Source organism: Camelina sativa, chromosome 11 (genome assembly GCF_000633955.1).
Source record: "Camelina sativa cultivar DH55 chromosome 11, Cs, whole genome shotgun sequence".
Lineage (NCBI taxonomy): Eukaryota > Viridiplantae > Streptophyta > Magnoliopsida > Brassicales > Brassicaceae > Camelina > Camelina sativa.
In genome coordinates, this window is record NC_025695.1 from 49,145,888 (window position 1) to 49,159,582 (window position 13,695).

A 13,695-nucleotide genomic window follows, 5' to 3' on the forward strand; every position below is an offset into this window, starting at 1 on the left:
ACTAGTATTTGAGAGATTGCCAAATGGATGGTATCATAAAGTTATCGTGTACTAGTAAGATCCGACTACAAAATCAAACCAATTAAGTAACCATATGTTTGTTTTTAATGCCTTCAGATGAAAACAAAAGTCAAAATCTAGATCTTAGAAGGTTGACACGTCCTAAAACGAAAACGTAGATGTACTAATTTTAGTATGAAAAGAAAAAAAAAGCTGAAAAAAAAAGAAGTAAAATTCGAGAAAGAATGGGGACAACCAAATAGGTGGGTTGATAAAGATTTTGATTTTATTGGATATAAAATAGTAAGCTTTTAAAATTGTTGGGAATGCAGATCCCAATTTTATTTATCTTCGTTTCCTATATTATTTATCTTAGTCCTCTTTGGCTCTTTCTATTATTTTTGGTTTTTTGTTGATTTTTGGTATTTTTTGGTGCATACTTTGACTACTCGCACTACGTCTCTTGTGCTATGTTAAATGTACTCATTTATAATTTCCCGGTGCACCTCACACACACGACATATGGAAAACAAAAATATGATATAAGATAATGTTTTCATTTTGATGATATAGATATTAGAATAATTTCTCCTTTCGTATTCAGATTTGATAAGGATCATGTACAACACAACTAATTACGCATCCATTTACTCTCTTTTCTTCTTATGCATCCATATACTGATCATATACGTATATGTATATTTTGTTTTGGTTATTGGTTAGCAGACAAAAATATCAATGATTCAACAGATCTAGGGCTTTGCCAACTTAAGACTAACGTATGTTTTACACAAAAGTATCAGAAACATAAATTTACATAATTCTATATCTTTGCTTAAATATTTTCATCAATGTTGTAACGTTGTTGTTCTATTTCATGATTTTGTAAAATTTACAAAAATTTATAACATTTAATATTTTGTTAGCATTTCATTACCACACTTTGTGTAGAGAGAGCCTTGATTCTTTTCTTTGGAAAATGCTATTCATTATTTCCTGTCTTTTACAAAAGATTACTGTTTCTGAAAATGAGGAAGATACACAAGTCACAAATGCATTTGACAATTTGGTGTTGAAGACACTGATAAATGGGCCACATATCTTATTATATTCACAGCCCATATGTAGGCACACCACGTTTATAAGAAACCCTGAAAAAGTAAAGCCGGGTCGCGTTTTCTACATATGGTTACCGTTAATGATTTTTTTTTTCATAAGGAGAGAGTTCGTTGGGAAAGTTTCCTTTTTTCATATAATTACGATCATTTAACCCACGTGTAACGTTCATATATTCCAAAACCAAATCTATGGATCACCTTTTTATAAAAACAAAATCCAAATCTCGTTTTCCCATAACTCCAAGCCTCCAAGTATTCCAAATCTACGATACGGTCCATTCTAATCCTCGCATATATTTATAAAATTGTACGTGCATAATTAATTGCATTCACATTACAATATGATCAACAACAACAACGGCGATGACGAAGAAGAGTTTGCGAGAGGATATCTGATTCTCCGACCGGAAGAGCTCCGACCATGTGAACTTTTCCGTCTGTTATTCTCCTGCAATATCGAAAAGCCAAGATTAGTAGATAGCTCAGAAACCAAAGAACCAAGTTTCCGACGTCGATGGCTTATCTTCGTATCTCTCGTCCTTCTCAAGCTTCTCCGATTCTTCTCCGAGGTGTTAGCACTCCTTGGCTCCGCCTTAGAATTCTCTTTAAACTTCCTCTCCGCTAACTCTTTCTCCGGTTTCTTCCTCCGAGGTCTTGATGCTTTCCATCACTTGTTCATTCTATCTATTATATAATCATACAATTATGCTAATTTTTTGGATATATATGCTTGCGCAGGACAAGTGGTGTTGCCGAAACCGACATCGGAGAATTATCAGTCTTTTATCGGACATTTAGACACGAGAATAAGTTTAGACAAGACGATGAATCGCGAAGATGGAGACAGATACTATGCTGCATTGTCCATTATGGCTTCAAAAATTGCCTATGAAAACTCAGCCCGTATCAAATATGTCGTCGAGAATCATTGGAATATGACTTATTTAGGTCTCGTTGACTATTGGAACGGTATATATGCATTGTGTTAATAAAGGATAAATCTTAATCAAGTTTATAATAATTATTTTTATAATTAATACAGAGTACCAAGAAAAGGAAACAACACAAGCCCTTATAATGTCTACAGATAAAACAGCAACACCATCCAACGGTCAAGAAACGACGGTGGTGGTTGCATTTAGAGGCACAGAACCGTTTAACTCCGAAGATTGGTGTTCAGATTTCGACATTACATGGTATGAGCTCCCCAACATTGGGAGGATCCATGGTGGTTTCATGAAAGCTCTAGGGCTTCAAAACAATTGCAGTTGGCCAAAGGAACCTCTCTCAAACCCTAATCGATTATCTCCTTTGGCTTACTATTCAATCAGAGACTCTTTGAAAACTCTGATGGCTCAAAAAGAAAACACTAAGTTCGTTCTAACCGGTCATAGCTTAGGAGGAGCCTTGGCGATCCTGTTCACGGCTGTGCTTGTTATTCACGATGAGACCGAGTTGTTGGAGAGGATACAAGGGGTTTATACTTTTGGACAACCTAGGGTTGGAGATTCCAAGTTTGGTGAATTTATGGAGAAGAAATTAGATGAATACGATGTTAAGTATTACAGATTTGTTTATCATAAAGACATTGTTCCAAGATTGCCGTACGATGATAAGGATTTGATGTTCAAACACTTTGGCACTTGCATCTACTACGACCGACACTATCAAGTAAAGGTATATATATTCATTATTATTTGCAAAAATTATACAAGAACTTATTGGATAATAAGGTTGTAAATAGAATATACTGTATAGAGTTAGTTATACTACTTATACTGAATATAAATACTCTTGTAAATACACTTTTACAATTAATGAGAAATATACAATTTATTTAGTTTGTTATATTGATATGGTATCAGAGCAAATACTCTAACAAACTAATCAAGCTTCCGCCATTGTTTTCTCATTCATCTTCCTCGTTGAGCTGAACCCAGACTCGAATCAACGATCATGAGCTGTTCAATCTCACGAGCTTTACTCGAATCTGTCATTTCTTTTTGTTTCGCTGTGATTTCGTTTATCTTGTTCGCGATTTTCATCATCTTCTTCGCGATTCTTCTTTCCTTTCTTTGACCTTGATCTGTTGTTTTCTCTTTTAATTCATCAATTCGACACAGATCCTCTACAGAAATGGGATCCACAGCTCAAAATCGATCAATGACTCAAGACACTGTTCCTAATGTTCCTCACCACTCCGATCAATACGAGAATCCGTACTTCTTGCACGCGGCGGATGACGCCGGACTCATTCTTGTCTCCGATCGTCTTTCCACTGGATCCGAGTTTCACTCTTGGCGTCGCTCAGTTCGTATGGCGCTCAATGTTCGAAAAAAACTCGGTTTCATAGACGGTACTATTCCTAAACCCGCTGATACTCATCGTGATGCTGGATCTTGGTCTAGGTGCAATGATATGGTAGCAACTTGGTTGATGAATTCTGTTTCTAAAAAGATTAGCCAAAGTTTGTTGTTCATGCCTACTGCTGAGGCGATTTGGAAAGATTTGTTATCTCGCTTCAAGCAAGATGATGCTCCAAGGGTCTATGAGATCGAACAGCGTTTGAGTACTATCCAGCAGGGTTCTCTTGATGTTACTACTTATTATACGGAACTGGTTACCTTGTGGGAGGAACACAAGAATTATGTGGAATTACCTGTTTGCACATGTGGGAGATGCGAATGCAATGCCGCTTTGTTGTGGGAGAAGTTACAACAACGATGCAAGGTCACCAAGTTTTTGATGGGACTTAATGAGAAGTATGAGGCTACTCGGAGGCACATTTTGTTGCTTAAGCCTCTTCCTACTGTTGTTGATGCGTTTAATCTGGTAACACAGGATGAGAGACAAGTGACAATCAAACCTGTCACGAAACTCGAGAATGTTGTTTTTCAAAGCACTGGACCTTCTGATGCGATTACTACTGGTGATTATGGTGGTTCACCTGATATTGCTTCTCTTGTGCCTACTGGTGGTTATACTCGTTTATCGGATAATACGGCTTATGCAGCAATGAACTATAGACCAAGTCAACGTCCATATTGTACTCATTGCAACCGGTCTGGACACACTGTGCATAAGTGTTACAAATTGAATGGATATCCTCCAGGACACAAGTTTGGTCTGAGACCATCTACTCAACAGTACTCAGGGAATCGTCCTCCATTTCCACCTCAGTCCCAGTTTCAGCAAACCTCGTCACAGAATCAGTATGCAAGACCTGGTGGTGTATTGGCTAATGCAATGCTTGATGGCAATGGATTGACTAATTCTCCTTCTCTCTACATGCCACCACCAGCGATGAATGCTACTAATCTCGATCTCAGTCAATTCAGTGCTGATAAAATCCATTCTCTGATCCATCAACTCAACACTCATGTACGGCTACCAGAGCAGTCATCTCCTCATCTAACTGCTACGATAACTGCGAATGGAGCCATGGCACCAACGTCCTCATCTGGTATTGTTTCTTTTGAATTTCCATCTTCAAGTCTACGATATGAGAATCATTCTTTTACTTTACAACATCATTCTCTTACTTCTTTATACTCTGTTCTTCCTAATGGTGTTTGGATAATTGACAGTGGAGCCACTAGTCATGTTTGTTCTGACTTGGCTTTGTTTAGTGAAATCTATCCTGTTTCAGGGGTCACGGTCTCACTACCAAATGGCACTAGAGTGTCGATAACACATACTGGAAGTGTGCATATTAATGATAATCTAGTTTTGCATGATGTTTTACATGTTTCTACTTTCAAATTCAACCTTTTGAGTGTGAGTTCTTTACTAAGACATGGTCAATGTTCTGCACATTTTTACCCTGATGATTGTTTTCTTCAGGACCTTTCTCGGGCCTTGACGATTGGTAGAGGCGTCTTAATTCACGGTCTTTATATCTTAGAGACTGAAGTCCTTTCTGCACATTTCTCTGGATCCTTGCTTGTCGATGGAGACCTTTGGCATCAACGCCTAGGCCATCCATCACCTGCCAAGTTACAGCATATGTCGAGTACTTTACCAATGTCCAAATCTAGTTCTTTACATTGTCCAGTCTGTCCATTAGCTAAACAAAGAAAATTACCTTTTGTGTCTAGAAATCATTTGTCTTCCTCACCATTTGAACTTGTTCATTTAGATATATGGGGTCCTTTTTCTATCGAGTCTGTAGAAGGTTACAAATATTTTCTTACAATTGTTGATGATTGTACACGAGTCACTTGGCTTTATATGTTACGGAATAAGAGTGATGTTTCTATTGTTTTTCCTGATTTCATTAAGCATGTTAAGATACAACATAATGCTCATATTAAAGCTATACGAAGTGATAATGCACCAGAATTGGCTTTTACTGATCTTGTTCGAACCAATGGAATGATACATCAATACTCTTGTGCATATACTCCTGAACAGAATTCTGTTGTTGAACGTAAGCATCAACATTTATTAAATGTTGCACGAGCATTGTTATTTCAGTCTAATGTTCCTTTAGCTTATTGGTCTGATTGTGTCTTAACTGTTGTCTTTCTCATTAATCGAACTCCTTCTTTGTTGTTAGACAAAATATCACCTTATGAAAAGTTGTATAAAAAGAAACCTGAATATGATTTCTTGAAATCGTTTGGATGTCTTTGTTATGTGTCTACTCTTGCTAAAGATAGAAACAAATTTACCTCTAGGGTTGTTCCTTGTGTTTTCTTAGGTTATCCTTCAGGATATAAAGGATATAAGGTTGTAAATCTCGACAGTCGTGTTGTTTCTATATCCCGTAATGTTGTTTTTCATGAAAGCATTTACCCTTTTACGACCATGGAGTCATCATCTCATTCACATGATTTGTTTAACAACACAATCTTACCTTTGTCTACGCCTTCTTGTTTAGATTAATCTCATTTAGACATATATCCTGTTTATGATGGTAATGCTTTGGCATCTGGTTCGAATGCACATTCATCTGCTTCTACATCACACACTAGTGCAACATCTAGTTCACATGCATCATCTTCAGTTTCTGCCTCACAATCTACTGTCGCATCTAGTTCGAATACATCATCCTCACCTTCTGCGTCGCACTCTAGTGTCAACCCTTTACCATCATCAACAGAGACCGTGGACACTGTTGCAGGACGGATTTTGCCGCACATTACTAAGTCAAAGTGACAGGTGAAGGCTCCAAGTTACTTATCTGATTACCATTGCAATCTTCTACACGATTCTCATTCCTTTTCTCTTTCTTCTCCCTTACACATTTCTGATTCTGAATCTGTTTCTTCTTCTCCTTTACCTCTTTATCCTCTTTCTTCTGTTCTTACATATTCGAAACTCAAGTCTCCCTATCAGGCTTTTGTTCTTTCTTGTTCACTAGAAACAGAACCACAAAATTTCCATCAGGCTATGGCCCATCCTCATTTTCCGAAGGCTATGGATGTGGAGATCACTGCCCTTGAACAGCTTCATACATGGACTGTTGAATCTTTACCCCCAGGTAAGCATGTGATTGGGTGTAAATGAGTTTACACTATCAAATATAACCCAGATGGTTCGATAGACAAATATAAGGTTCGTCTAGTTGCTAAAGGTTATACGCAACAGGAGGGCATCAATTACATTGAAACATTCTCACCAGTTGCTAAACTTGCCAGTGTTAAGCTTGTTCTTGGTCTTGCAGCTAAGCATGGTTGGACACTAACACAAATGGATGTTACTAATGCCTTTTTGCATGGAACCTTGGATGAGGAAATTGATATGAGTCTTCCTCAAGGTTACACTCCTGCGAATGGTGCTCCTCTACCTCCAAATGCAGTTTGTCGACTTCATAAATCATTGTATGGACTTAAGCAGGCGTCTAGACAATGGTACCATTGTTTCTCCACAGTTCTTCTCAATGAGGGGTTCGAACAAGCACCTGGCGATAATACTTTGTTTGTAAAGCAAACTGGAGACTCGTTTATTGCATTGTTAGTATATGTGGATGATATAATGATTGCTTCCAACAATGATTCGGATTTGCAGGCTCTACAAGCTGCTCTTCATAGAGCCTTTAAAATCAAGGAACTGGGAGCACCGAAGTATTTTCTTGGTCTGGAGATAGCAAGGAATGCTTCTGGAATTTCATTATGCCAGCGCAAGTATGCTTTAGATATTCTTGCTGCAACAGGTATGCTTGCTTGCAAACCCGAGACAGTTCCTATGGATCCAACGGTACATCTAAGTAGGGAATCTGGAGTTTTATTAGAGGATGCGACTTCTTATAGGGAACTGGTTGGTAGACTGTTATATCTTACCATCACTAGGCCAGATATCACGTTTGCTGTCAACAACCTTAGTCAATTCCTCTCTTGCCCTACTGATGTGCATTATGCAGCTGCTCTTCGCGTGTTACGGTATCTCAAGAATAACCCTAGTCAAGGACTTTTCTTCTCTGTTGATACTGAGTTGTGCCTCAATGCGTTCAGTGATGCTAACTATGGTACATGTCCTGACTCAAGGAGATCTGTCACTGGTTTTTGCATCTATCTAGGTAGTTCCCTAATCAATTGGAAGTCAAAGAAGCAGGCTACAGTTAGCCGGAGTAGCACGGAGGCAGAGTATCGGAGTATGGCTTTAGCGACTTGTGAACTCTTATGGTTGACTCAGTTACTTAAGGATCTGAAGGTGAAGATAAAGACTCCTGCGAAGTTGTTTTGTGATAACAAGTCAGCTATGCACATTGCTTCAAACCCAGTCTTTCATGAGAGGACAAAGCACATTGAGATAGACTGTCATACTGTACGAGATCAGGTGAAAAATGGTTTTCTGAAACTGTTTCATGTTACTAGCTCGAACCAACATGCAGATATCCTCACTAAACCTTTGCATCCTGGTCCGTTTCATTCTTTGTTATCTCGTATGTCTATTTCAAGTCTCTATCTTCCAGATTCGGCTTCTGTTTCAGAGACTTGAGAGGGGTGTATTGGATAATAAGGTTGTAAATAGAATATACTGTATAGAGTTAGTTATACTACTTATACTGAGTATAAATACTCTTGTAAATACACTTTTACAATTAATGAGAAATATACAGTTTATTTAGTTTGTTATCTTGATAGAACTATTCAATTTATTTTCTGTGACTTACATTGATATAGGTTTTGAGAGAGGATTCAGAGGAAAAAATTTTCTCGTTGCGGTGGATTATAAAGATCATGCACGGTGCTATATTGGAGCTCATAAGAAGCTTTACTATTGTGACTGAGAAGGGACCGGAGTTTAGGGAAGGATGGTTGTTGAAGGGTGGTAGGGTTTTGGGGATTATAGTCCCTGGGGTTTCAAACCATACACCTCAAGATTATGTCAATGCAATTATATTAACCCCTCCTTGTGTTTTCCAAATTCATAGAGATGTATCCATTACATAAACAAGGGTTGTGTAAGTTAGTGTGTGTATATTATTGACCTACGTTGGGCTTTTTAATGTTACAAACCAGATGACAAATAATATTATTCCGTAAGCAATTAAGCCCATCTTAATGGGCTTGGTTTATTTTTAACCGAACCGTTAGTTTTGGTCCTTTAATTGATATTTGGCTTATTAAAAAAAACAAAAAAAAGCATGTGAATTTACTTTGTCAAATAAACTGGTGAGCCATTTGTGATGAATTGAAAAAACAAAATTATATTTTTTCGTCGACATAGTATAATTATATTTTTGACGACAACAGCAAAAAAGTATAATTATATTTAAGATAAAAAACTGAGACACGTCAAAAAAGAAAATTTCAATATGAAATTAGTGGCTTAAAATGGGGATAAGAAAATAAAAATTGGCTGACCAAAAAAAAAAAAAAAATTGATTTGATATTTTTAATCGTATTTATCCATTCACAATCCTGAAAAGAATCCACCGCAAGCTCTTATCACGTCACATTCAAATACCAAATATATTTACCAAACATTTTTTTATTATTATTGGGGACAAATACCAAACATTTCTAAATATAAATAATTATTATTTTTATTAAAATGAAATTCTAATGGCGGAGAGTAGAGACATGTCAACATCGGAACCGATATTTGTAGGCAGTGAGAGATGAAGTGTGTTGCTGTCCTCGTGACACCTGTCTTCTCCTTCTCCTTCATTCTTCTTCTTCCTCAAACCACTTACTTCTTCTTCTTCTTCTTCTTCTTCTCCTCTCTTGATTACAGATAAAGTCTTGATTTTGAAATCAAGAACTCAATCGGTGAAAAAATTGCGAGATGGGTTCAACTCCGTTTNGTATAAATACTCTTGTAAATACACTTTTACAATTAATGAGAAATATACAGTTTATTTAGTTTGTTATCTTGATAGAACTATTCAATTTATTTTCTGTGACTTACATTGATATAGGTTTTGAGAGAGGATTCAGAGGAAAAAATTTTCTCGTTGCGGTGGATTATAAAGATCATGCACGGTGCTATATTGGAGCTCATAAGAAGCTTTACTATTGTGACTGAGAAGGGACCGGAGTTTAGGGAAGGATGGTTGTTGAAGGGTGGTAGGGTTTTGGGGATTATAGTCCCTGGGGTTTCAAACCATACACCTCAAGATTATGTCAATGCAATTATATTAACCCCTCCTTGTGTTTTCCAAATTCATAGAGATGTATCCATTACATAAACAAGGGTTGTGTAAGTTAGTGTGTGTATATTATTGACCTACGTTGGGCTTTTTAATGTTACAAACCAGATGACAAATAATATTATTCCGTAAGCAATTAAGCCCATCTTAATGGGCTTGGTTTATTTTTAACCGAACCGTTAGTTTTGGTCCTTTAATTGATATTTGGCTTATTAAAAAAAACAAAAAAAAGCATGTGAATTTACTTTGTCAAATAAACTGGTGAGCCATTTGTGATGAATTGAAAAAACAAAATTATATTTTTTCGTCGACATAGTATAATTATATTTTTGACGACAACAGCAAAAAAGTATAATTATATTTAAGATAAAAAACTGAGACACGTCAAAAAAGAAAATTTCAATATGAAATTAGTGGCTTAAAATGGGGATAAGAAAATAAAAATTGGCTGACCAAAAAAAAAAAAAAAATTGATTTGATATTTTTAATCGTATTTATCCATTCACAATCCTGAAAAGAATCCACCGCAAGCTCTTATCACGTCACATTCAAATACCAAATATATTTACCAAACATTTTTTTATTATTATTGGGGACAAATACCAAACATTTCTAAATATAAATAATTATTATTTTTATTAAAATGAAATTCTAATGGCGGAGAGTAGAGACATGTCAACATCGGAACCGATATTTGTAGGCAGTGAGAGATGAAGTGTGTTGCTGTCCTCGTGACACCTGTCTTCTCCTTCTCCTTCATTCTTCTTCTTCCTCAAACCACTTACTTCTTCTTCTTCTTCTTCTTCTTCTCCTCTCTTGATTACAGATAAAGTCTTGATTTTGAAATCAAGAACTCAATCGGTGAAAAAATTGCGAGATGGGTTCAACTCCGTTTTGCTATTCAATCAATCCATCTCCATCAAAGCTTGATTTCACGAGGACACATGTGTTTAGTCCCGTTTCTAAACAGTTTTACTTAGATTTATCATCCTTCACTGGGAAATCAGCAGGAGGAGGAGGAGGGTTTAGGAGCCGTCGAGCTCTTGTCGGAGTAAAGGCGGCGACGGCGTTGGTTGAGGAGAAGCGAGAGTCAGGGACAGAGAAGAAGAAGAAATCGAGGGTTTTAGTTGCCGGAGGTGGAATCGGAGGTTTGGTGTTTGCTTTAGCTGCGAAGAAGAAAGGGTTCGATGTGTTGGTGTTTGAGAAAGATTTGAGTGCCATTAGAGGAGAAGGACAATACAGAGGTCCGATTCAAATACAAAGCAACGCTTTGGCTGCTTTGGAAGCTATTGATACTGATGTTGCTGAACAAGTTATGGAAGCTGGTTGTATCACCGGTGATCGCATTAACGGTCTCGTTGATGGTATCTCTGGTACTTGGTGAGTCTCCACCAACTCTACTCTGCTTGGATTTAGTAACTTGATGTTTTTGCTGCTTGAAGAGTTGACAACTTGTTATATATATATATATATATATATATATTATATTTTGTTTAGTTGCTTAGGACTCGTGTAAGTAACTCTTTTGATTTCATTTTTAGGTATGTAAAGTTTGATACTTTCACTCCTGCCGCGTCAAGGGGACTTCCTGTGACTAGAGTTATTAGCAGAATGACTCTGCAGCAGATCTTAGCACGTGCTGTTGGTGAAGAAGTGATTAGAAACGAGAGTAATGTTGTTGATTTTGAAGATTCTGGTGATAAGGTGATCATTGGTTTTTAACTTTAAAGAGACTATTGACTTGAGGAAATTTTAAAATGTAGCTGTATTGGTTTGTTGGTTTAGGTCACTGTGGTGCTCGAGAATGGTGAACGCTATGAAGGTGATCTGCTTGTGGGTGCAGATGGCATTTGGTCTAAAGTAAGGTTTTAACTGAATTTTGAGTATATAACAAATAGCTTTAGTTGTTGAGTATAGAAACTGAAAGATCATGCCTTTTGTGTTTTCGTTTTAGGTGAGAAATAATCTGTTTGGTCGAAGTGAAGCTAGTTATTCAGGCTACACTTGTTACACGGGGATTGCTGATTTTATACCGGCTGATATCGAATCTGTTGGGTATGTTGTAGCCAGACTAAAGTTCATGCATCTCCTCACTGATTATGGATCTTTCTTTATCTAATATTGGGACTGTTTCATTCTCTCTTAAAAGCTACCGGGTCTTCTTGGGAAACAAACAGTACTTTGTTTCTTCGGATGTTGGTGGTGGGAAAATGCAATGGTATGCATTTCACGAGGAACCAGCTGGTGGGGCAGATGCTCCAAATGGTAAATATCTGCATTGTTTCTATGGATTTTGCATTGTAAGGTATCAGTATACATAAGCTTCTTTTCTATTTGATGTATTCAGGTATGAAGAAACGATTGTTTGAAATATTTGATGGTTGGTGCGACAATGTACTCGACTTGTTGCATGCAACAGAGGAGGATGCGATTCTCAGAAGAGATATCTATGATAGAAATCCTAGTTTTACTTGGGGTAAAGGGCGTGTTACGCTGCTTGGTGATTCTATCCATGCGATGCAGCCAAATATGGGTCAAGGTGGATGCATGGCCATTGAGGTATCTTTATCTAATTTATAAATCAATACAACAATTTGACTAATTTTTGATAAAAAAAAGTGTCACTAGGGGAGTTTCTTGATTTATCTGCATGCAGGATAGTTTTCAACTAGCATTGGAGCTTGACGAAGCATGGAAGCAGAGTGTTGAAACTAAGACACCTGTGGATGTTGTTTCCTCTTTGAAAAGGTAATACTAAAACACACACAATTTTGTTTAGTTTGAGATTCTTGTGAATACTAAACATGCTCTTGGCTCTGGCTTAGATATGAGGAATCTAGAAGGCTCAGAGTCGCTCTTATACATGGGATGGCGAGGATGGCTGCAATTATGGCTTCCACTTACAAAGCATACTTAGGTGTTGGGCTTGGTCCTCTCTCTGTGAGTATTACATTGATAGTTCTCACTGATAACTACACAAAGAAAATCACTCTTTTTTGTTCATTTCAACTCAATTCCAAATCTCTTTTTTTGCAGTTCTTGACCAAATTTAGAGTACCACATCCCGGGAGAGTTGGTGGGAGATTCTTCATTGATATTGCTATGCCAATGATGCTTAACTGGGTCCTTGGAGGCAACAGGTTATTTCTTTCTCTGTATTGAACTAGATAAGACCTTGAAATGTTTAGATTTGAGTAACAGATCTTAAAGCCAACTCCTATACACGCTTTTGCAGTGAAAAACTAGAAGGAAGGTCACCTAGTTGCAGACTCACTGACAAAGTATGTTTATTTCTTTTCCTATTTCACTCAAATCAAGATTCGTTAAATGACTAATATGAAAGTGTAAAATGTTGGTTTGAAGGCCGATGACCGGCTTCGAGAATGGTTTGAAGATGATGATGCTCTCGAACGTACTATAAAGGGAGAGTATGTATTCACAAATCCCTCAAAAAGTTACTTCATTACATCTCTCTTGAACAGTGTTGCTCTCTACACTGCTTTGGTCTCCTGAGTCTTAAATTCTTTGCAGATGGTATCTGATTCCACACGGCGATGACTGTTGCATTTCGGAAACGTTATGTCTAACCAAAGATGAGGATCAACCTTGCATCATCGGGTATCAAACAGCTTACATATTTCAGATGTCTAGCTCAAGTTTATAATATAATACATGATCGCTTAGAGTGTAGAGTTTGAAACGTTGAAAACTCTTTGTGATTGCAGAAGCGAACCAGATCAAGATTTACCTGGAAAGCACATTGTGATCCCTTCGTCTCAGGTATTAACAAAATCTGTATCTGAGGAGTGTGAGTTGAGATGTTGCTTCAGATTAGTCAAAGAACATAATTTTGTTGTTATTGTCAAATCATTGACTTAGGTTTCGAAAATGCATGCGCGTGTGATTTACAAAGATGGAGCTTTCTTCTTGATGGATCTTCGAAGCGAACACGGAACCTATGTGACAGAGTAAGTCTCT

General features: G+C 37.2%; 2 protein-coding genes across 3 annotated transcripts in view; both read left to right on the forward strand.

The window, feature by feature from the left end:
• LOC104727328 overlaps nt 1-8,515 on the forward strand; it is a 13,360-nt gene extending 4,845 nt beyond the window's left edge. The window contains exons 2-4 of the mRNA XM_010446401.1: nt 1,857-2,087; nt 2,161-2,795; nt 8,246-8,515. Coding sequence (XP_010444703.1) covers nt 1,857-2,087; nt 2,161-2,795; nt 8,246-8,515 — 1,136 coding nt within the window. The remainder of the gene's footprint in view (nt 1-1,856; nt 2,088-2,160; nt 2,796-8,245) is intronic.
• LOC104727329 (zeaxanthin epoxidase, chloroplastic) lies at nt 9,238-13,685 on the forward strand (the record flags this gene model as incomplete). Of its 2 annotated transcripts, XM_019233211.1 has the most annotated exon segments (15): nt 9,238-9,345; nt 10,586-11,097; nt 11,259-11,421; nt 11,503-11,577; nt 11,672-11,772; nt 11,867-11,982; nt 12,065-12,276; nt 12,374-12,465; nt 12,543-12,657; nt 12,754-12,857; nt 12,953-12,998; nt 13,081-13,145; nt 13,249-13,335; nt 13,443-13,497; nt 13,597-13,685. In XM_019233211.1, coding segments are annotated over 14 exon segments (1,823 nt in total), but the record flags the coding sequence as incomplete, so codon positions are not given.